General features: G+C 49.0%; 1 protein-coding gene across 1 annotated transcript; it reads right to left on the reverse strand.

Annotated features, from left to right (window-relative positions):
- Positions 1-9,578: 9,578 nt before the first annotated feature.
- KCTD21 (potassium channel tetramerization domain containing 21) lies at positions 9,579-22,484 on the reverse strand. Its single transcript, XM_068978076.1, has 2 exons — positions 22,458-22,484; positions 9,579-10,392 (listed from the first exon to the last, which is right to left on the reverse strand). Exon 2 carries the CDS (start codon positions 10,359-10,361, stop codon positions 9,579-9,581), a length of 783 nt encoding a protein of 260 aa, XP_068834177.1. The 5' UTR covers positions 10,362-10,392; positions 22,458-22,484.
- Positions 22,485-24,787: the final 2,303 nt, after the last annotated feature.

The following is a 24,787-nucleotide window of genomic DNA, read 5'->3' on the forward strand; positions in this document are numbered from 1 at the left end:
CCACGGATTGGCTTTGGGGCCCTGGCCATTTTCCCTACCTGTAAAATAAGGATGGTGTGGCAGAAGGGAAGGAAGCGAGCTTCCAGGGTCGAATTAGCCCAGGGGGAAGGGTAAGCAGACCTGCAGTGCCATTGCCTCTGCTGGTTAATGTTGGATTTCATTTACCTAAGACAATTTCAAGACACAAGTTTATTTTATATTTTACCACTTAAGAATAAATGCCACTGGGGACTTCCTTGGTGGTCCAATGGCTAAGACTTTTTGCTCCTAATACAGAGGTCCTGGGTTCAATTCCTGGTCAGGAGACTGGATCCCACATTCCTAAACTTAAAGATCCCACATGTCACAGCTAAGACCCGGTGCAACCAACCAAATAAATATTTTTAAAAATAAGAATAAAAAAGAATAAATATTGTCAATTATAATTGAAATATCCTATCAATTGTTAACTCTCCCCCTGATTTCAGAAATGTTGGAATGTGAAAAAATGTCTTAGAATTGATGAAAGAGTATGTCTTGTTTCTCTCCTTTTGGAAAAATCTACTGAAGGGGAACAGGCAAGGCCACTTGGTCTTCAGCCTCAGATTTTGGCCATTATTCAATATCAGATTTATGTAGAGAAGTAGGGTGGTGAGACACCTTCCCAACCGATGCTCATCATTTGCAGAACTAGCTGAATTCATGGCTGGGAAACAGATCTAAAAAGCAGCATAGGCCTCAAGCGTTTGGTGCACCTCAAATAGTGAGCTCATGGCTTTGGGGCCCGACAGACCTGGGTACTGATTCCAAGGCTGCTAACTCTCCAACCAAGATGTTGAAAGAAGAAACAATACCCCCAAAAAGCAACCACACACACAAAAAAAAAAACCCAACAAAACAAAAAACAAAATAAAAGCCAAAAGAAAAAAAGAAGAAAGGCTCCCATGTGCAAAGAGGGCTTTGCAAGATGTGGTGTGGACAGTTGCAGTGTATGGGAAAGAAGAGGGCTAGGAGGCCAGGGTCCTGGGTCCTCCCTGGCCATGTAACTGGAACAAGTCCCTCCACCACTCTGGACCCATCTCCTTATAGGTAAAGCAGTGGAGTTCAGGCATTTATTCAACAAATGTGACCCGAGGAGCTCCCCTTGGAGGCAGTGTGCTGAAGGCTAGGGATCTAGAGGTAGAGAGGTGGCCCCTGCTTTGGGAGTGATCCCGCCATCCAGTGTTCCAGTGTGGAGAGCAAAGAATTCAGGGCCAAGATAAGGGAGCCAGGCGCTCTCCATGCATTTTCTCATTTCATTCTTCTAATCACTCTACGAGGTAGGTAGCAGGTATTTTTATCCTCACTTCCTAAATGAAGTCATTGAGACTGAGAGGGATGGTGTTGCTTGCCAAGGTCACACAGCAGGGCCAGTATTTGGACTGGTCTGCTTGACCCAAAGCCAATTCTCTTTCTTCTTCACCTCTGGTGGTCAGATATAAATTTCCTCCTGTCACAACATTCTCAGATTCTATGCCCAAAATAGCCAATGAATGTCACGTTTTGACAGTCCGTTCTCTTAGCAGGCAAGTAAGGAAGCCTCTCAGGAATGCTGGTGGAGGGGGTGCTCAGCTTGTCTAATCTGCCTCTCCCTTTAAGGATGTGGGGGTGCCGTGTTTCAGTGGAATGAACCTCATCCTCACAAAAGCTTTAGGGCTTCACGCTTCACTCAAGGGAACATTGGACTTCCCTGGTGCTCAGATGGTAAAGAATCTGCCTGCAATGCAGGAGATCTGGGTTCAATCCCTGGGTTGGGGGGATCCCCTGGAGGAGAGCACGGCAACCCACTCCAGTGTTCTTGCCTGGAGAATCCCCACAGACAGAGGAGCCTGGTGGGCTACAGTCCATGGGGTCACAAATTCAGACACGACTGAGCGACCAAGCACAAGGGAATATTAGTAGTATGACGTGATATCTGAGTGATTCCCCTTTGCTTGGTTGTTTTAGCCCCAGAAACACTTAATTACGTCCAGCATTTCACACTGGAAGATACAAAAGTTCCAGGACTGCTCTATCACTGAGTGTGTTCACAGGATGAAAAGGTGGCAGAAGACAAGCAGGGCCAGTCCAGTGCCAGAAGCCCCCTGACCACCTCATCAAAGGATTTTTAACTCTTTGCTCACATAGCCCCAGAGCTAGGAGGATCATTCTTCCATCCAACTCTGGCTGGAAGAGACTTCTAGCTGGTAGAGCTGACCTCTACCTTTTTGTCTTCACCCAAGGATGCTTTCTGACCCAGGACTGGGTGTGATTTGCCTGAGGTCACCTGGAACATTAGTGGAAAAGCCTAGATCAGAGTCCTGGCACTTGGAAGCCTAGTTCTGTTTTTGGCTTCACAACTTTGGGAATTAATCCTGAAGAAGGGTTCAGACTGGGTTTTTGTCTTGACTTGGCCACTTAACTTGAATGAAATGATGTAGAATTCAATTCCATAATTGGCCACCCTGTGGATGAGTCGGTAAAGAGTCTGCCTGCAAAAAAAAAAAAAAAAGAGTCTGCCTGCAATGCAGGAGACCAGAGTTTGATCCCTGGGTCAGGAAGATCCCCTGGAGGAGGAAATGGCAACCCACTCCAGTATTCTTGCTTAGAGAAGCCCATGGACAGAGAAGCCTGGCGGGCTACAGTCCATGGGGTCACAGAGAGTCGGACACAACTGAGCAACTAAACCTACCTACCTACTATGTGCTAGCACTGTTCTTACACACGGTGTGTTCACAGGCAAGTCATTGCATCCTCATCTATTAAAAAAAAGTCCCTCCTTTGCTTCTTCTCTCAGAGCCTTGTGGTGAGGATTAAATGAATAAAAGAGAGCAAACTGCTTTGTAAACGGTAAAGCAGCATGAACACTGAGGCTATCCCATCTCTGTGGCCTACTCCACCTGGAGCAGGCACCTTAGCATTGCCCACCCGATTGAAATCTGTTTACCTCTCCCCCACTGCACACCCTGAGGCAGGAATGTGCAGGGTTCATCTCTACTTTCTCAGAGGCCCAACCCTGGGGTCGCTATACGTTAGGCATTTAAAAGAGTATGTGAAGAACCAGACCGTGTGATTTGAGAATCTGATTTTCAGACCCACACATATGCCAACCAGAGGGCACTGAAAGGCTAGAGGAGGAAGTGCTCAGTGAGAGGGTGGCGGGGGGCGAGACGGGCATTCACTGTGGATGGACAGGGTTTGGGTCACTGGAGAGGAAAGCTGGGATGCTTCAAGCAGTAGGAGTGCCTTGGGCAAAGGTCAGGAGTTAGAAATCCATGCAGATTGCGCAGGGGACACTGAGGGCATGAGTGAGGAAGATAGCAATGAAAGATACGGACAGAAGAGACACGTGTACCCCAGTGTTCATCTCAGCACTGTTTACAATAGCTGGGATATGGAAGCAACCTAGATGTCCATCGGCAGACGAATGGATAAGAAAGCTGTGGTACATATACACAATGGAATATTACTCAGCTATTAAAAAGAATGCATTTGAATCAGTTCTAATGCAGTGGATGAAACTGGACCCTATTTTACAGAGTGAAGTAAGTCAGGAAGAAAAAAAATACAGTACATTAATGCATATATATGGAATTTAGAAAGATGGTAACAATGATCCTATATGTGAGACAGCAAAAGGGACACAGATGTAAAGAACAGACTTTTGGACTCTGTGGGAGAAGGCGAGGGTGGGATGATTAGAGAGAATAGCATTGAAACATGTATATTATCATATGTGAAATAGATCACCAGTCCAGGTTCAATGCATGAGGCACAGTGCTCAGGGCTGGTGCACTGGGATGACCCTGAGGGATGGGAGGTGGGAGGGGGGGTTCAGGATGGGGAAAACATGTACACCCATGGCTGATTCATGTGAATGTATGGCAAAAACCACTACAATATTGTAATTAGCCTCCAATTAAAACAAATTAATTAATAAAAAATAAAACCAAAGCAGAAAATGAAAAAAAAAGATATGGACAAAAAATAATGATGATGATGATAGTAATGCTTACAGTCATGGTAGTTAGTAATGTAGTAAGTCAAGTACTTACTATACTCCTGGCCCTATTCAAAAAGCTGAAGATGTAGTCCTCATCAAACCCTTGGAACAACACTATCAGTTGTAGATACTATCACCATCACTTTACAGACAAGGAAACAGAGAAGTTAAGTAACTTGCTGAAAGCCATATAGGCATTAAGTAGCAAAGCCAGGATTTGATTCCAGGCAGTCTAGTTCTAGAATCTGTGCTCTTAAATAGGTTGAAGCCTGTCTGTAAAGAGCCAGGGACCTTTGGACTTTTTCTTGTGTTATAGGAAAAAGTTTGAGCAAGACTTTTGAGCAAGATGGAGTTTGAATAAATTTATCTAACTGGAGTAAGACATGGTAAAAATGTCTTATTTCACAGGTCCCTCAAACATAATTGAGCACTTTCTGTGTGCTGGGAACTGGTGATACAAAGAGCCAGGCAGAGTCCCTTCCCCCAGAAGCACAGGGTTCAGTGGGAGGCATGGAGGTGCGCTGGAGCAGGCTCCCTCAGGCTCTCCAGAGCCCACTGTATGCCTCTGTCCCTCCATGATCAATGACTTCATGTTGGTGCCTTGAAATTGACTATGGTGAGAGTATTTACACCATGAAAATTGGCTGATGCTACAGATCATTGCTTTTCCCTGAGAGCTAGTTGTTAAATATTTACCAGTATACCACTGCCTGTGAACAGCTGCAGTATGCTGATAAAAGTCCACACCAGATAGAGGGTGGTACAAAGCGGGCTGGAACTGATTCTACTTGGCGAGCCAAGGAGGCAAGGTTCATGCAGTGTTGAAGGATGAGCTGATATGGAAGCAGCAAAGTAACGGCAGCCCTGGTGAGGTGTGGAATGGCCTCGCACCATCATTCTTTTGCTTTGTGAAGGCAGACTGTGGGTGGCAAGAAGTTTGGCAACCTATGAGATGCCGAACAAAAGGGTGTTTATTAAGCAAATTCAGTACTGGGTTTATTAATTTTGTTTATTTCTGGTTGTGCTGGGTCTTATTTATTTACGTGTTGCTGCACTGGCTGTTCTCTAGTTGCGGAGCGTGGGGGTGCGGTGGCTTCCCTTGTTGCAGGGCGTGGGCTCCAGGGCACACAGACTTCAGCAGCTGTAACACACAGGCTCAACAGTTGTGGCCCCCAGGCTCTGGAGCATGGGCGCAATAGTTGTGGCACATGGGCTTAGCTGCGCCTGGGCATGTGAGATCCTCCCAAATCAGAGATCGAATCTGTGTCTCCTGCATTGGCAGGTGGATTCTTTACCACTGAGCCACTAGGGAAGCCCAATAATGGGCTTATCAAGTGAACTAACTGGGGTTGGAGAGGGAGAAACCACGTTGCAATGCAGCAGGATCTCTAGAGGATTTGTGAGTCCACTGGGCCGTCAGACACGACTGAGCGACTGAACTGACTGACTGACTCAGTAAAAGAGAACCAAGGCTTTCGGGAGGGACTTAAGAAAGGGCTTGAACACTCTAGGGCTGTCAATTAATTGGAATGTTAACAAAGCCTTTGAAGTACTACCAAATACATACATTGGGATGGGAGGGTCAGGGAAGTTGGTGGGAAAGAGGACCAGGAGAGGGAGCAGTGAGATCAGACACACCTGACTGGGCGTGTACTTCCTGCCCAGAAGTCCGAGCCAGGCAGCGGCACCACTGAGCTTGTTGTGTTGTAGGGCGGGGTGCCCTGGATTCTCCGGGTTGCTCAGTGATCCTCTGGTTTCCACAGGGCAACTCTTCTCCTCAGGGCCCCGCTTGGTCCCTTTGCCCCAGACTGGGTAAGCATGCCACCAGACTGTCTCCATGGCTGTCTACTTGAGGCCACACTGTCCTGAAGGTTCTGAAGGAGACTGAGGTCATGGCTGTCCTGACAGACGGAGCTGCCAGAGCCAAGACTCCACAAGGCCTGGAAAGGAGCCTGGGCCCCTCTCTTTGCTGGGCCAGTTGTCAAGGTGGTTTTGCTCTGCAAGATGATCACGGGGTCTCATTTCCCTGCCAAATGCCCCGCCAGCCCTGAGTCCCCTGGGACGCAGGGAGACTCAGGCGGTCAGTTTGAACAGACTGCAGTTCAGGAAATGGATGGGCTGTGAGACTGTGTGTGATTTGAACACGAGAAATTGGCTCAAGGCTGACCTTGACTATGCCCCCACTTACAGTAGCATGTTTTAGGAATAATTTGTGCGACAAAGCTGGAAGTTTGGGGCGAACAGAGGTGCAGTTACAAAAGTTCCATGCTTTAGGCCACAGAGCAGTTTATAAAGCAGAGTAACTGCATCTCAGCCTGGGGGCCTGTGCAGGGCACTGAGATGTGGGCAAGGGGGCTGGCCACCTCGGCACGGGGAGCTCTAGCCCAAGGGTGGCATCACAAGCTTGTCCTTCAATAAAGGCAAAGGGCTTCAGGTGGTCCTGAGGGTGTGAGGTCTCAGGGAGTGGTGCCTGAGGTGACAGCTCTGCTGGTCTTCCACAGGTAGGGGTCCTGTTTGGTGGCCTCACCAAATGGACACACCAAAATGCCCTAGGGTTCCCTTGAGCACCCTTCCTGACCATCCCTCTGCATGCCCAGGGAATGAACAGAGAGCTGACAATGTCGTGCGTCCAGAAGTGCTCTTTAGTTGGGACAAAGCTCTCACCTGTGCAAAAGGCTAAAAAAACTGAGTCCAGTTGAGATCACTGATCATTATCGGGTCTTGCTCAGGGCAGTAAGGGGCTCAGACAAGCACATAGCTGCCTCCCAGTCCACCCTGACTGGCCCTCTTGGATGTGGCCGCCTGAAGGCTTATTATCTGTTGCACCAAGCAGGTGGCTGCACACACCAGAGTGAGATGTGTGCTCAGTGAGTGCCTTGCATCCGCTGCCTGTGGCTCCCCTTCTGCTATGGCCCCGAGTGGACACTCACCCACCCTGCCTGGCTCCCTGGCCTTGGCTCATGGTGTTTCCTGCTACAGTGCAGCCTACACTCAGAGGCCCAGCTCAACCATCCATTAAGCCCTTTCTGAGAACTAAGTTTGCTTTTCCCCAAGTTCTCAAGCCCAGGGTGTGGCCCCCTAATCCTTTCTACACTGAACTTATCTGTGATTGTTCCCATCCTCAGGGCCCATATACCAGGTACCCCAGAAGGCTTGTTAAACTGTTATATGCCTGTGGTGTCTCCGGCACAACAATCCATTGTTACTTCTAAGAGAGCAAACATTTATTGAGCTATGTGCCAGGCCTAGCTAGGAATTTTCACATACACAACCAGGTCACATAACACTGGGAGGTGGGGTTGTCATCAGATGAGGAAACAAATCAGGGAGGCCCAGGGACTTGTCCAAGTTTACACAGCACGCAGTGGAGCCAGAATTGAGACTCAGGTCAGCCTGATTCCAAAGCCAAGGTTTTTCCCCTTATATATAGACACAAAATAATAACAACCATTTATCATTTATACTGTATTCTCATATACATTATTTCATTTGATCCTCACAACAGCCCTGTGAGGTAGATAGGGTTATGGGTTACTGTTATGCCCATTTCACAGATGAAGAAACAGAGGTGGCTTAGTGAGGTGAGTGACTTGCATAAAGTCACACAGCAAATTAGTGGCTTCACAGGTCCTGTGCTTTCTCTAAAGTCAAGCTGCTTGAATTAAGAAGCACCAAAAAGATGGAGAAATAGTTTTTATGAAAAGGAACATGGGACAGTAGTGATTTATGAGATTTCTTCCTTAAACTGTTCTGCTGTGGTCACAGCTTCTGCTGGCTGGTCTAAATTGTGTTCTCCTGAGTGGCTTTCCCAAATACCAATAGTCTGGTGGCCTGGGACAGTTATGAGACTCAGGGGTCCCACTGTACAGGGGGGAAAGACCTTTATTACTTAAGGAATGTGGCCTTTCCCACAGCTGAGCACACAAGCTCCTTCCTCAGCCCATCCCCTGGGGTACCTGTGGCACCAGGCGTCTCTGGCTTTGTCTGAGGGCCCCTGCCTAGTGGGGAAGACTGTGGGACTTCCAAGGTCACCCTCATTCCAGGGATGAATCATAACCTGCAGTTTTGCGACTTGCACTGCTTATCACCCCTGGGAAGTGGTAGCTCAGGGTGTCTTGCCCTGGGTCTCACCCCAAAGAAGTCAACAGACTGGTTACGCACGGAAACAGTACCACATCCCTCAGAGCAGTATTATAGGTGCTGGACACTTCCTCCAAGGGCAGTGTTATGGTTCAGACCACTCCTGGGCTCCTTGCTGTACACTGCCGAGACCCTGGTCTCCTTCCTCTGGGGAAGCAATCTTCAAACTTACCAGAAGATGGTCAAAAGCTACGTAGGGTCATGTCTGGTGAGAAGGGAGGGTCACAAACAAAGTGAAGCCGTAAAAAACAGGGATGACTTACAGGGACAGGGATGACTTACAGGGAATGTCAGGGGGTTAACCTTGGTTTTTAAGACAAATCCCAAGGGGAATCCTAATTCCAAGTATTCATATTTTCAGAATAGGTATGTGGCCTCTCAAAGTGACTATTCTGAAAAAGAAAATACACATTTGGGCGAGAAGAAAGGTCTACCAGGAATAGAAAATGCCTGTGGGAGGACAGATTTTAGCTCAAGATAAGGCAGGACTTTCTAACAGCCGACCATGATGGGCTGGTCGTGGGGATGACGGATGTTCTGTTGCTGAGAGTACGCAGGCAGAGATGGTCATCTCCTGAAGGTGCTGGGGAGAAGCCCTCAGCCCCAGATGTGCTGGGGTGTGCTTGGGGTGGGAGAGCACTAAGTGACTGTTGAATTATTTTCCAACCCTGAGAGTGCATAATATATTTGTTTAGAAGAATCTGTTTCAATGACACTTCAAATTCTTGGAGAAAGAAGTCAGGGATCAGGCCACATTTATGAAGTGCCTTTCATTGTAGTGGCTCCAGATACTTTCAAATCTTCACAGGGATTAGCAGCTCATTTCTGAAGCAAGGAATCCCCAAATGCCTAGGTTTGGCCCCGTCAAGAGGGACAGCCCCATCTTCTGAACACTGCCTGGAGACTCACTCCTCTATGCCGGGCCAGCTCAAATCCCGCCCCCACTACCTACTTCATTTCCAAGCCAGCCAAGCAAGCCCCAGTTCCTGGCCATGTCCCAAGGATGGAGGGGCAGGCAGGATGGGAATCTCTGGGGACTTCCTGTCCTGAGAAACCAGAAGGAGCCTCTTACTCTCACTTCACCCCCCTCTACCAAAGGAAGGGCTACAGGCAGTGCCTCATGGTACAGAGAGAGCTGGAGTCCAAGGGAAAAGTGCTGTTCTCTATCTAGCCAGGAAGTCCTACGGCCTCCTGTAGGACATGACGGCAGACTTCACGTACAGCAAACTGCCCATCTCCAGCTCAAAGCGGCAAGGAAAAAGGTGGCTGTGTCAAGAGGACACACAGATTCCTACGGGTGGACTGCATCGTGGGGGGGAATCAAGTCTTGCTATGCAATTAATGCAGATTAGTATGGTACCCTGCCTCACACCACCGGTGAGACACTATCCAACATCCTGGCTTTGGGAAGACCCCCTCCAGCGTGGCTGGGGTCCTTTTACCTGTACCGTATTAATCGAATAATCTTATTGTTCATAAAATCCACAGCGTGTGGGTGAGAAGAGTCGATGCAGAAGCCATCACTCAGCGCGATCTTGAGCACCTCCTCCACAAAGACCTGGAAGCTGTTGATCTGCTTGTTGGCTGGCACCACCCAGAGCCTCTTGAGGTTCTGCTTGGTGTACTCCTCCTCCGGCAGGCCCTCCACGTTGGCCACCCAGTCCAGAGTCAGGTGGTTGGGGTCTTGCAGGTGGCTGGTGATGGAGGAGAGGTTGCCACTGGAGCAGTAGAAGAGCTTGGAGCCGAGGAGCTTGAGGAAGAGGCAAGAGGTGCTGAAGATGTTGGCATTGAAGACCTCCATGCTGGAAGAGGAGAGGCTGTAGATCTGGGGTGCCTCACGCACGGTGAAATGGACCGTCTGCACACGCTGGTTCAGCGTGATGTTGAGCATGGCGTTCTTCTCGGCCTTGGACAGCTCCACCTCCTTCTCCTGCAGGGCCTCAATCAGGGGTTGCACCTGGTAGAAGTCGGCCTCCCTGCGCAGCAGGCCCATCTCCTGGAAGTCCTCGGGCAAGTCCAGGTGGGAGGTTCGGAGGAAGTTGAGGATGTAGCGGAACACTTTGCCATCACGGTCGATGAAGCAGTTGCCCTGGCTGTCCCTCTTGGTGGGCATCTTCCCGCTGAACATGGCGCCCAGCATGGAGTCAGGGAAGCTGGTCAGGGTTGCCAGTGAGGTTGTATAGAGCTTCCCCCCGACATTGAGTGTGATGGGGTCAGACATGGCAGGAAGGCTGGGGTGCAGGAAAATAGTCCTACAGAGAGAAAAGAAAGAAATGACTATTACCCAACCATATCTGATGACTTTTGGGGCTGGTATAACAAAATACTGGAGACTGGGTGGCTTAAGTAACAAACATTTATTTCTCGTAGTTCTGGAGGCTGGGAAGTTGAAGGTCAAGGTAGGGGCAGATTTGGTGTCTGATGTGTTCTAATATGCAGAAGGGGCAAGAGAGATCTCTGGAGTCTCTTTTATAAGGACAGTAATCTCGTTCATGAGGGTGGAGCCCTCATGACCTAATCTCTCAAAGGCTCTACCACCTTATACCACCCCATTGGAAGCTGGGATTTCAGTGGATGAATTCTGGGGGACACAAACATCCAATCTATATCATCTGGGTAGTCATGGTTCTCAATTTCTTATTGTATGTCCTTGGAATTGAAATGAATGAATAACTCAATGAACAATTGGATGGGTAATAATTGTCACACTGTCTAAAGCATGTTAGGTTCACTAAGGGAGTTAAAAAAGAAAGAAAGAAATGAAAAGAAAAAACAAAGCCTGGGTCCCACCCTCCAGAGGCTGTTTTAATTGGTGTGGCATGTAACCCAAGCATTGATGTATTTTAAAGCTGATTCTAAATGTTCAGTTAAGACAGGGAACTACTGGTCTAAGGAAAGGCAGAAAATGTGCCTGGACTGAAGGCTATGCTGGCTGCTCTTACGTACATTTGCTTACACACTATCCTTTGACATACACAATATCACCAGTCATCCCCACTGTGAGGGAAACTGCCAGGATTCACTCCCCAGGCTTACAGTGGTAAAGGGTCCTGCAGGATTCAAGCCCAGCTGCCTTTATATGAGACAGAAAAATGTATTCGTGCTTACTAGCCAACTACTGGGCCATTCTCGGTACTTAACAGACATTCTGAGGTGTAGAACTCCAAGCCCCATTCTCCTTCTGCTGTATCAATGTTGCCTTATTTATTCTTCTATCTAAAAGAATGCACAACAAATGGCTGTGATTAGTACCATTTCCATCTATCTTCCAGGCCCACAATGGGTCACTCGGTCCTCTGGACTCCCAGTGACGCTCCTTCTGGATTCTCACCCGTCCATGATGACCTGCCTGGCCATGAAGATGCCCTTGGCTCCTGATGGCCTGCCCTTTCCTACCATGATGGAACCCCAGGCTCCTCTGAACCTTGTAGTGCGGATGAGGGCCTCTGCCACCAAGCACCCTTCCTGAGGGCTCTTTAGCCACTCCTTAACAACTCTCCCCCACTATCCCCTCACTGACCTCACAGCCTCTAGTGTCCATGGCTGGCAAGTCTCCATCAACCTGAAGTCTTGGATTCTAACTTTTCTTTAAGGGTCTAAAAATCAGGGGATGTACTTCTTTTGCTCCTAACATGATACTTTCCCAGGAGTCAACTTGTGCAGTGAATCTAGGAATCTTTCCCTAATGTTGGGTGTGGGGGCACAGGTAGGATCAGTCCCAGTGCTGCCCCTGAGAAGAGCCCAGGCTGGCAGAGGAGACCACAACCACAGGCAGTGACAAGGAAAATGACCAGCTACAGCACAGCGAGTAGAGATAATATTTCATAATAATGTTAAATGGTGTATAATCTATAAAAACCCTGAGTTGCTACGCTGTAAGCCCAAAACTAATACTGTAAATCAACTCTACCTCAATAATAAAGAAATAATAAAATAAAAGGAAGGAAGGGTGGAAAAAAGGAAGAACAATGCACCTAGAGCTGCAGGAGTAGGCCTGGAATGGATTCTGGCACGTTTACTGTCCAGATGGGAAAACTGAGGTCCAAGCAGGGGACTTCTCTCAAAGTCACCCAGCAAGGGTAGCAAGAGGGCCAGGGCAGTTGTCACCAAGCATCTGCCTTCTGGGGAGGCTGACTGCACTATGAACCTGTGAGTCACTCAGTCGTGTCTGACTCTTTGTGACCCCATGGACTATTTGCCTCACCAGGCTCCTCTGTCCATGGGGATTCTCTAGGCAAGAATACTGGACGGGGTGGCCATTCCCTTCTCCAGGGGATCTTCCGGATTCAGGTATCGAACCTGGGACTCCCATAGCGCAGGCAGATTCTTTACCATCTGAGCCACCAGGGAAGCCCTGACTACACCGAGACCCCTCTACTCCAGAGGGTGGTGGCCATGCTGGGTGTGGAGGACTCTCGGCTGCCCCACCCAATTCTTTGGCGGGGTGGGGGTGGGGTGGATTCTGTCCCTGTCCAATGGGGCACTTTGATATTGCAGAAAGGCATGAACCATCTGGAGTGTCTGAAGAGAAACAAGCTCATGATGAAGTTACAAAATCATCAACAGAAGCCTGGAGCAGATGGGCTGTGAGACGTCGGTGGTGGGTGGGGTTGGGGTGGGGGGAAGGGGGTGTCCAACAGAGAAGGGTTGGGGAGGGCTCCTAGGAAGGGGTGGTTACCACGCTGCTGAGACTTGCAGCCGAGGTGTATGCTTGGCCTGGGGCCCGAATCTGACTAATTTTTCCTCCAGCGGGTGCAGGCAGGAGCTGGACCCAGGAGTGGGCCAGCTGCTTTCTCATTCCAGCATCTCCTTTTCTTTCTAGATAGTAATCTGCACTTTCTACTTTCCAGTCTTTCTTTCTCTTTAAGGCCCAGGCTCTGTGAAGTGGCTGAGCTCCATGGAAAGGAACACACAGGCTTTGGCGCGGCAGAGAGGCTGGGCTCTTTCCCGACAATTCTCTGGGCCGCAAACCCCATATCTCCTAAGTACATCAGTTCTGAAGAGCTCAAAGCAGGTGGGGAGGACAATCAGGTGCCACGGGGCATACCAGGGCCCTTGGATGGGCACCCAAAGTCCTATTTTTCTGCATGCAAAGCAACAGAGCACCTGCCTTCCTGCCCCCGCGCCCTGCTGTGCGGCTCCTGGTCATTCACCCAGGGCAGCGCCGGGAGTTGCAGTCTGGGCCAAGGCTGGTTAGAAGGAGGTCTCCTGACCCCTGGAATACATACTCAGACATAGAACAGACTTATGGACACACTGGGGGAAGGAGAGGGTGGGACGACTAGAGAGAGTGGCACTGAAATACATGGTACCATATGTAAAATAGATAGCTGCTGGGAAGTTTCTGTATTGCGCAGGGAGCTCAGCCTGGCACTCTGCGACAACCTCGAGGGGCAGCATGGGGTGGGAGGTAGGAGGGAAGTTCAAGAGGGAGGGGATATGTGTATACCATGGCTGATTTGTGTTGCTATATGGCAGAGACCAACAAAATGTTGTAAAGCAATTATCCTCCAATTGAAAAAAAAAAGAAGGTAGATCTGACCCCAGACTAGGGGGCTCCCTGTGCTCTTCACTACAGACTCAGGGATCACAGAAGTCAGCCCTTCCAGCCCCTATTTCCTAGTCACAGTGCCCAGTGCCCACCGTGGCAAGTCCACAGGCTCGGTCTGAGAGCCACAATGACACAAGGGGGCAGGAACTGGCGTCCCAAGGCTGAGCAGCTTCACTGAGGGGGGCGGGGGCTTTCACCACTGAGCTCCAGCCCCACTGTGTACCCAGCTGCCTCTTAGACAGCCCACCTGGATTTTCTGTGGATACCAGAAGCCTCACAAAGAGTTCTCTTCCCCAGATCCTGCTGTGACTTCTCAGCCACCCATCTGCGTGAGCCCACAAGGCAGCCCTGACTCAGCATCCCTAACATTTTTCTCGACTGTCTCCGTGAACCTGTCCCTGCAGGAACTCCTGGAGCTCAGGGCTCACCCCCACTCCCCCAGCATCCTCACGTGGCTCCCTGCCTCCTTTCTGTCCACCTGCCAATTCAGTTTGCAGGCTGATTTTCCTGAAGCAGTGCTGCCTGCTCTGACTACTGTGTGCAATCCAATCTCACCTTCGATCCCACCTCTCCCCACACTCTATGCTCCGGCCGTCCTGACACCACAGCATCCGCCCTCCCCTGCCTTTGCTCTCCTTATACCACCCTTCTTCACTTTTTCCACTTTCTCTGCGTTCAACCTATGAGTCACTGCCTCTATCTATCCCCAAACCTCCACTTTGCCAGCTCTCCTCTTGGGGCTTCTGGTCCCTTGCACAGCCCACCGTTCCATCATGTAATCAATCATGTAATGATCTGCTTTGCATTTGGCCCTCCTCCCTAGCGCTCTCAAGGTGAAGATCACTGGACATCAATATGCATAAAAAGAACCTCAACTCATATCCCGCAACACAGATGAAAAATTAACTCAAAAGAGGTCACAGACAAATGGACTGTGACTCAGCAATACAAGCCAACTAGCTACTGACACACAACACAGAAGAATCCCAAAAGCATCCTATTAAGTGGAGGAAGCCGGCCTCAAAAGGTCACATGGTGTATGATTTTATTTATACAACATTCTGGAAAAGACAAAACTATAGATACAGAAGTCAGATCAGTAATTGGAGAGGCTGGAGATAAGACTGGCTACAAAGAGACTGGAGGAATATTCCGGACTGACAGAAATATTCAATATCTTGATGTAGTGGTAGTCAAATGACTGTATAAAGATTACAGAAACTCATGTAACTGTACACCTAAAAAGGGTGACTTTTACTGCACATAAATTATGCCTTCATAAACTGGGAAAAAACCAAGATTGTGATTGTGTCATGAATAATATAATACACTGGGTTATGACCAGTTTTATATATATTGTTGTGAAACTTTTGTTTCATTTGTGTGTGTGTTTGGGGGGGGGACTGGAAGGTGATATAAAGTGTACCTTCATAACATGGGTTATGATGAAACTTGTTTGTGCAAACCGCTGCCTGGTTTGTGATCTCTGTGACAGCGGTGACCCAGCTCCTGTCCCTGTGTGTTCACTGCCGAGCACACTGAGGGTGCTGGGGGTACTGTGGAGGGGCTAAGAGAGGAAGGGATGAACACGTACTGAGCATTCTACTACATCCTGGGCCTGTACACCCACCAGCCCTTTTAATTCATACAGCAGCTCTACAAAGCGGCCATCGTTCCGTTAGGCAGATAGGAAACAAGAGACCCAGGAGACTGAGGGCTTGCCCAGGACACACGGCCAGGGAGTGGAAAGCTCACTCTCTTTCTCCTGCACAGGCTGCTGAGAGCTGGAACGGCAACAAAAGGCTGTTTCATAGCTTCCACAAGTTTGAGAATCCCTGAAGCAGCCTTTTAAAATAGTGCTAGGCAGCTTGCTTGGCAAGACAGCAGCTACCACCTGCTGAGCACACACTTCCTGCTTGTATAATGCTTTGGTTAACATACAGTAGAATTTTATTAATTTTTAACAAAAATATATAGAGAAGTATAGAGAATGATACTACTGTGCTGATTCTTCACCTGCATTACCTCACTTGATGTCTATACAAGCACCCTGCCAGACAGATGCTATTATTTCTGTTTTACAGATGAGGAAACCGAGGCTCAGGAACGTTTCGAGATTGCTCAAGGTTACAGAGCTAGTCACTGGAGGAGCTGTGACCCGAATCCAGGTCGGTACGAGTCCAACACCTCTCAGTTTCCCCTTCCCACCCTGAGGCCCTAACATGAGCGGAAGGTGCACATTCCCTTATTCTCTGCCCAGATCGGACTGGGGCAGGTCTTTTGGCAGCTAGTCTGTGGCTGGCCTGGGACTCTGCCCACTCACATCTGAGGATACGGGGATTGGCTCCTGGATGGCCTGGAGCCCCTCCATAGCTGACACACCACAAGTCTAAACCCTACTATTTCAATAGCAACCCATGATCCCTAATGACAAAGCAGCAAAACACAAAAAGCCAGGTTTTTTTAAAAAGCCAGATTAGAAAAGATGAATGAGAATTACAAACCGAACCATGAAACAGGAGATAAAAGAAACTCCACCACTGTGTCTGAACAAACAATTTGTCCTAAGCAGGAGAATTTCCAAGTCTGCCTCTTGACTCGAAAAGAACCAAGAAAAAAGATCAGCCCATTTCCCTTTCTGAGAAAACCAGGAAATTATGCCAGGTGGATCCTCGGACCATCTGCCTGGGCAGGGAAAGTCAGGGGGCCTGGGAACTTGGGAGGTGGCTGGAATTCTCTCCTCCCTGAAATGAGTCTGTGGCCCAAATGAGGGGTGATGGATCTTAAAGCCCAGCCTGGTACCATGTGGAGGGCAATCCCAGTCTAGGGCCTGAAAATCACCCCGCTGCAACCTTTAATTGTAACAAAGAAAATAGAATTCTTTTGAGAGTGGGTGTTCTATAAGGAAGGGCAGTTAAGACACTGCTCTAGAGTCCTTTAAAACTATGTTCTTTAAAACCATTCCCGCAGGTCTCACAAGAGACACAGCTACTGCCTGGTGAGTACTTCTTAGGTACTTGCTATTAGACACATTTGCTCAGTTAATCCTTGTAACTCCCTTTGAGGAAAGCATTATCTCCACTTCATAAATGAGAATCTGAGGCTCTAAGAGGCAGGTGACTTGCCCAGAGATTCAAGCAGTGCCAGGATTCAAGCCCAGGCCCGTCTAACTGCCATGCTCTGAATGACCTTGGCAATTCAGCAGTCAAACCCCTTGCAGAGGTTTGGCACTTGTCCTCTCCTACCTCTTACCAGGTGCTCTCATACCTGCCACCTCATTTTGATTCTGACATGCATGACCAGTGACTGTGCAGATAATCAACATTTCCTGAGCACTGAGGACATGTCCCCAGCTATGTGAGGCATTTTCCTATAGATCATCTCACTGCAACACCACACTGAGGCTGTGAGGTAGGTACAATTATTATCTCTATTTTCTGGATTATAAAACAAGCACAGAACAGTGAAGACAGCTGCTTAAGATCACACAGCTAGCGGTAGCAGAGCTAGAATTCCAAGTGAGGCCTCTCTTCAAAGCCTTCCCTCGTGGTCCAGTGGTTAAGAATCCACCTTACAGTGCAGGGGATGTGGGTTTGATCCCTGGTTGGGGAACTAAGATCCCATGTGCCGCGGGGCAACTAGAAAGTCCGTGCACTGCAATGAAAGATCCCACGGGTCAGTCCTGCAGCCAGTAAGTAAATATTTTTTTAAAAAATTACACCTATCTTAAAAAACCCTTGTGCTCCCTTCGAAAACAAAGAAGCATATACTTCTTTATTAAGAAGCATAAACAGGACTTGAATAAACAGAGACCTGTGATGATTCTGAGAGGCAGTATCTTAAAGCTATTCTTCCCTGGTGGCTCAGACAGGAGATCCGCCCACAAGGCGGGAGACCCAGGTTCAATCCCTTGGCTGGGAAGATCCCCTGAAAAAGGGAGTAGCAATCCACTCCAGTATTCTTGCCTGGAGAACTCCATGGGCAGAGGAGCCTGGCGGGCTATAGTCCATGGGATTGCAAAGAGTTGGACACGACTGAGCAACTAACACTTTCACTTCACTTAAAAATTAATTACAGTTGTTATGCTATTCTAATCCCACTCCCAAAAGTATTTTTTAACAAGATTAAAAAAAAGGATTAAAATCTTATTTTGGAAAAATTGGTGAGTGATAACATAAAAGAGTATTTGAAAAAGTATATCTTAGTATAATGTATGAAATCAAACTTAAGGCAATGACATTTCAAACTGTGGTATTAAGACAATGAAAAGGGGAAGGATTTTGTAGTACACATGCTGAAAAGACTGATTAGCAATTAAAAAAAAATTGATCCTTACAACAACTCTGGGATGCAGGCAATTAAAAAAATAAAATTGATCCTTACAACAACTCTGGGATGCAGGCAAGACAGATCACATTATCTTTATTTCACAGAAGCAGTGAGAATGAATCCTTGGCCCGGGGCTTTGTGTCCATTCTTGACTTCTGAGTCATGGTCTCTGGGAGGTTCCAGGTTTGGACACTGCTCAGAGGACTAGTCCTTTGGAGGCAGCCTAGGGTCTTCTCTAACCCGGGTCCTGAACAAGAGACTGAACCCAGATGCAGAGGTCCTAGGTAACAGGCCACACACTAACAGAGCCTTAGAACAAGCAAGGGCTTTCTGTGCAATTCCCTACATTATTGCCCACTAAGCCTCCATAATGAAGGTACTTTACATGCAACCTACTCCTTTTACACACCGAGGACCAGCTGTTTTAACAATCAATCTACAAGGCATTGATAATTATTTATCTTTTTATCCATCTATCCATCTATCCATCTATCATGTCTCAGCTCTGCTCAGAGCCTAGAAATGATACCCCAAGTAGTAATGAGCACACTTGTCCCCGGATCTTGGTTTTTAAACCTTAACTCCTACAAAAAGAAACCATGGTTTCCTGGTGAAACTGGTGATTCCGGGACTTTGACAGGTTCAAGGTGAGCCTGGAACATCTCTTTCCAGACAGCAAAGAAGACATCAAAGATTAATGTGATCAAGTCAAAAGAACGCAGATCTCAAAAGCTGTCATCACAAGAAAAAAATTTTTTTCGTAACTATCTGATCATTCTGCAATATATACAAGTGTCAGATCATAATTTGCTGTTTTTCTTGTTTTGTTGTTAAGTCGTGTCTGACTCTTTGCGAACCCACAGACAGTAGCTTGGCTGTCCATGGGGTTTTCCAGGCAAGAATACGGGAGTGGGTTGCCATTTCCTACTCAGGGAGGTCTTCCCAACCCAGGGATTGAACCCATGTCTCTTGTATTTTCTGCATTGGCAGGGGGATTCTTTACCACTGCGCAGTTGGGAAGCCCTCTTTAGTTAAAGAGGGAAAAACTTAACCTTTTATGGAAATATCAGGCTGTTATGACCTTATCCAATAATCAAATTTAGCATTCATGGATAGAATAGTAGGATTCTGATATCATATGCCTCCTAATGTGATGCAATAATAAGTACGCAACATTGCCAGAAAAGAAATAAAAAAGCAATTTGAACCTAGTTATTGCTAAATAAATTCAAACAGGTAGAGGGGCTCTATCTAGATTAAATAAATTGCTTAAAGAGATATAATTAATGCAATGAATGAATGAATCTTGACTGCATCTGATTAAAAAATATGAGATAATTTTTGACAGTTGCAGAAATTTGAATCTCAACTATTTAGTAGATAATAATGAGCTCTTGCTATTTTTCTTAGGTATGATAATGGTCTTATTGTTATGGTGCAGAATGTTATAATTAGGAGATAACATGCTTTAGAATTTAGGGGTCAAGTGTCAAGACATCTGTAACTTTTCAATAGTTTAGCAAAAAGTGTACCTGTGTAAAAACAAAATTGTCAATGTGAATCGGTGCGTCGGTGAAAGGCTACTCCTTCAATGTTTCTGTATGTTTAAAAATTCTAAGAATATTTTTATCTTGAAGGAAGAGGGAAGAAAAGAGTACTTCTTTACTGCGACTACAGATGTAAAGTTCCAGTCAGAGTGCCTGGCCCTAGTAAATAGCCAGATTCCATAAATATCAGATGTTATTTCTACTACGAAGGAGCATTAGCATCTCATGATCTTCTCCTGACATCTCGGTGCTCTGGAGGATGAAGAAGCCAACCAGGGCTAAGCTAAATTAGCCCACAGTTGGTGGAGGGCAACTGAATGTACATCCAAGTAGTCTTCCTACCCAGACTAAACTGCCCACACGAACCACAAAATCAGGCCTGCCTGTCTCCATGCTGAGATCCAGGCTGGGAGAAGATGGCTGTTTAGGCCCTGTTTTTCCTGCTTCCTTCTGAACTCAGTCTCTACTACTACACTAGAAAAGAAACTCCTGTGATGGTTTACCAAGAATGTTAACAAAGAGGGGCCACTTCTGGGCCTCACAGATGTTTGTGGGAAGAGGAAAGTGCATGGGCTTTGGTGTCACCTGGGCCTGCATTTGAATCAGGCTCTGCCACTTCATTAGCTGTGTGGCTCTAGACCAATTCCTGGGCACATGGTGCTGATCGCAACAACAACAACAACAGTAATAATAATGGCTGACGTTTACTGAGCAGTTACTACTATGCTATGTACTTTGTGTGTGCTTAGTTGCTCAGTCCTGTCTGACTCTTTGCAGCCCCATGAACTGCAGCCCACCAGACTCCTCTGTCCATGGGGATTCTCCAGGCAAGAATACTGGGGTGGGTTGCCATGCCTTCCTCCAGGGGATCTCCCAATCCAGGGATCAAACCCAGGTCTCCCGCATTGCAGGTGGATTCTTTACCGACTGAGCCACCAGGGAAGCCCTTTATGCATGTCAATTTCATAGATGAAGATGCTTATTATCATCCCTACTTTACAGACCAACCATATCACGCCCTCTCCTATCTCTGCAGTTTGGCATCTGCTATCCCGCTGCCTGCACTGCGAAGAAAATGCCATTTATCTGCCAGGCCCATTGGCTGCAATTCATTCCTTCCTTCTTTGCATCTCCAGAGCATTTTATTCTTACCCCTTACCAAGGCTCACTTTCCTTAAGTAGACAGTTGCTTGGCCACCCTGTCAGGTCGGGGATCTGTACCCCAGATCTGTACCCCAAGAAGTCGGCAGGCAGGGGGAGGGGGAAAACTTTCCTCCCGTTTAGTCAGATCCATTTTCCTAGTCCCAGACTGTTATCTACCAATAGGGAGGTTTACCAATCTCTCCTGAATTTTTAAAACTTTCTATTTTGAAACAGTCTCCTGAATTTTCAGTTTGGAAAGTAAATATAAGAACTCCCAAAGTGTAGGGGATGCATAGAACACAGCTAGGTAAACTTCAAGGATGACAGCACTCAAAGTGAGTTAATGTGTCTCCCAAAAAACTAGAGCAGTCTTCCCCACCTTACACAGCCCACCAGATAAAGAGTCTGGCTCACAGCCCTGGAGACTATCTGGGGATACCGCCCTCCACCTCCCCTTCCTGGCCTCCCCACACCCAACAGCTGTATCTTTAGCTCTGCTTTGCCCAGTTCCTATCTCTAAAAGGCCCAAATGCTGTTTGCTCCATTATGTGCTCACCAGACAGAGGTGCTTCCCAACTCAGATGACACACTTCGATCTTTGAAGGAGTCAACCAACAGGGAAAAGTCAACCAACAGGGCTGGAGAAGGGAAGTCACCTGACCTGACTTGCACAGCAAAGTATTCTCTCATCTGGTGTAGACTTCCAACAATCATCACCATCCTCTACCCTCTTTCAGAATCTTCCTTCATCGTTTTGGCTCATCCTGAGGCTTCACCTTCTGGTTTTCCTCAGGCCCAACCACTCTTCCACGGTCTTCCTGCTCCTCACAAGAAAGATAATTTATGAACAAACGGCTTTCAAACGTACCCCCTCATTTCATCCTAACAATAAGCCTCGGAGGTTGGCAGTGAGGAAGCTGGTCCTGTCACACAACCTGTGAAGGACTGGGACATCTGTCATCTATTCCCTGCCATTCATTACAGATTAAACCTCTACCTCCCTGCACTTCAGGGAAAAAAGCAGTGCCTTGAGAGTAAGGAGTCCTTGGGTGGTTTGGGGCAAGTCATTTTACTTCTCTGAGCCTCAGGTTCCTCAACTGTACACAGATATGGTGACGTCTTCACAGGGTGTGAGTTGAATGAACTCAAATGTGTGACGCCGGTTCAAAGGTTGGGCTCTTTATTTTCAACTCACAAGGAAAAGATGCTCCGTGAATCCACAGACATTTGCCCATCTGGGCACCCTCTTCCTCAAGTCATATCAGTGATGCTGACACTGGGCTTTTCCAGGGCCGAGAGGGATCCCTTTCATCCTTCCGTCTCCACCCCTCCCTCCCCAGCGCTTTTCGGCTCATTCCACCCAATCCAACTCAGGCTTGCTTCCTTGGCTTCCTTGCACCCATTCCCCAGCCCCTTCTCGGATCTCACGCGCGTTCCACTTGTTATCTAGAGACCCCGCCCCTCCTTGACCCACCCACCGGACTCCTCCCACAGTCTCGGCCCTTATTATCCGGGCTTTTCAGACTATCGCCATCCACCCAGGCTCCTTCCAGCAGCTCCGCCCCTTCTTCCCCATAAACATCCCCTCCCCCGCAGCCACAGGCGTTGCTATTCCCATTGCACGGATGAGAATGGCGAGGCTAGGGTAGGCTAGATGACTTCTCACGGTAGGACAGGTGTCCAGATGGGTCCGTGACCCCTCGCCGGCTGTCCCTCCACCCCACGCCCCCGTCCGTGCCGCACCCACCTCCAGCCCTCGCTCAGCAACCTCCCCTCCGCGGGCGGCCTGCGCAGCTTTGCGAGGGGGGTGGAGGGCCGGAGCCCAGCCCAGGGGCGTGGCGGCCCGGGACCCGCCCGCTCCTCTCTGGGATTTGTAGTCCTCCAATAGGCTCTTTGTAGCTCCGCGCGTCGGGCGTCGAACTTCATCTCCCGGGAGGGATTGCAGTTAGCCGGCCCGCTCCCGCCCCGCCCCCACCCGCGCTCAGGCCGGCTGGTCTTAAAGGGGACGCAGCTTGAGTGGCGGTTCGCGGGGTGGCCCCCGCTCGGCTCCGCCCCTTTTCCCGCACCTCGCCCCTCCCCCCCACTTCGCCCCGCAGCCCTGTGGCTACGCCGTTGAGTCGAGCTCCCCAGTTACAGACTTGTGCAGGGCCGGGTGGAGAGGTTGGGCTTTGCAGTGGAAGCAGCATCCCTGCCGTCTGGGACTTGGCGGCGGGCGCCCCCACTCCGGGGAAAGCCAAGGACCCGCCCTGACCTCGCCTGGCCCAGCCTGGCTCCTTCCCGGCCAGAGCTCCCCTCCTTAGGAGCTGACTCCTGAGGCCGGGGCCATCAGGCTTCCGAAGGTAAGGGAGCTGGGGCGTGTGTGCGGGTTGGGGGAGGGAGTGTCTGAACCATCCTTCTGATGGTTCGAAAGCCCGGACACGCGCGTGGGGCTCTGAGAATCCGGGGCTGGGAGGCGGGAGGTCTGGGTGCATAATGGGCCTGGCTGTGTGACCTTGGGCGAGTAGCTGCCCCTCTCTGGGCCTCCATCTCCTCCTTCATCAATTGTGTACATAGAGACCCCGCCCCTGCCCCCGCCCCCCTCAGGGTTGAGGGCACCGGCGCCTAACATATGAAGCTCACCGGCCTTTCGTGAGATCCGCAGCCCCAGTCTGGGCTGGGAGCAGGTGCAGTGGTATAACTGGAGGGGGTGGGATGGGGCCGAGGTGGGTTACAAACTGGGGGCGCCCAAGAGGCCACCTGCGCTTGGAATGGGCTCTGCTATTCTCTGCATTCTCGGCCAGGGCGTACTCCAGCTACAAGAAGCCTTGTGAACAGGAGACCCCGGATATGTCAGCCTGGTGCCCGCCCTTCCAGAAAGCCTGGGGTTGGGTGGGGATGGGGGCGCGGCCATCAGAAGTGTGTGAGGGGCCCATTGCTTATGTGTTTCTGAGAAGGGAATATATCCCACCTCCTTCTCTTCCCTTCCTCAGTTCCCCTTCAATAAAACTGTAGGTAGTTTTTACTGATAACCTCTCCCCACCTCCTGTTTTTCCCCCTTTATTTCGGGGTGACAGTTTGGTGGCCCAAATGAAGGTCTCCTGGTAGTATGGCAAGGGGATCCTTCCCGGGGCTGCCTTGCATAGAAGTTCAGTTAAAAAAATCCAGAGAGGAATGCTGCTGTCCAGAGGCCTGAGGGACCAGGGATGGAGAGCTTCTGGGTGTTAGGAAGGACAGCCTGGTGCTCCCCTCTCCCCTCCCACAGGCAGCTCCAGCACCCAGGGGAGCCAAAGGAGGGAGACTGGCTCTGAGGGTCAAAGAGGAAAGGAAGTGGGCTTCTCAGTGCTGGGCTGCTGGGGTGGGGGTGGCAGGGGGGTTGCTGTGCGCGCTCTGGCATCTGAAGAGATTGAGTGAGACCTTGAAGCACCCTTCCCTGTCCCAGGAGATTCTGTGAGCTTTCTACCTCAGAGTTAACCAGGAACAGTCTTCTTTGTTTGTTTTCTTTTTCTTCAGCTCTGGTTGTTGAAGTCATTTCTAGAATGGCCCATCCAGTGACCTCTGTAGGGGCTCTCTTGGCTGAGGTTTTCAGATTCTCAGGGTTGTGGATATACACGACTGGACCTGTCCAGGGGGCGGTGAATGGACCAAGGGTCAGGCCTGTCCCTGGAAGGAGCTTTTCTAGCGACATCCTTGGTTTTATCTCATCTTGCTGTCATGTCTTTTGGTCACTTGGCACTCCTTCACCTCTGTGCCCGGTCCTGTGCTGGACACTGGGCACAGATAGGGGAATTGGACCTACTTCCTCCCAAAAGAGATCCCCACCTGGTGGGGGAGATGGATATAAAATCAATCTGGTTCCACTGCCGAGGGATGAAAGAAGTGAAGACGGCCTTGGGAGGCCAAAGCCCAGAGACTTGAGTTGCAGGGGGGATTTGGAAAGGCTTCCCAGAGGAGGGGTCATGTGACCTGGGTATTGAAAAATGAGTCAGAATTTGCCAGGAGAGAAAAGAGAGAAGCCCTTTCCCAGCAGAGAAAACGTCCCCAAAGTGTCTAGCAGGAAAAAGCCCACTGCCCAAATTCCTGTAGATTTACCACCACCAA

Source organism: Capricornis sumatraensis, chromosome 8 (assembly GCF_032405125.1).
Source record: "Capricornis sumatraensis isolate serow.1 chromosome 8, serow.2, whole genome shotgun sequence".
Classification (NCBI taxonomy): domain Eukaryota; kingdom Metazoa; phylum Chordata; class Mammalia; order Artiodactyla; family Bovidae; genus Capricornis; species Capricornis sumatraensis.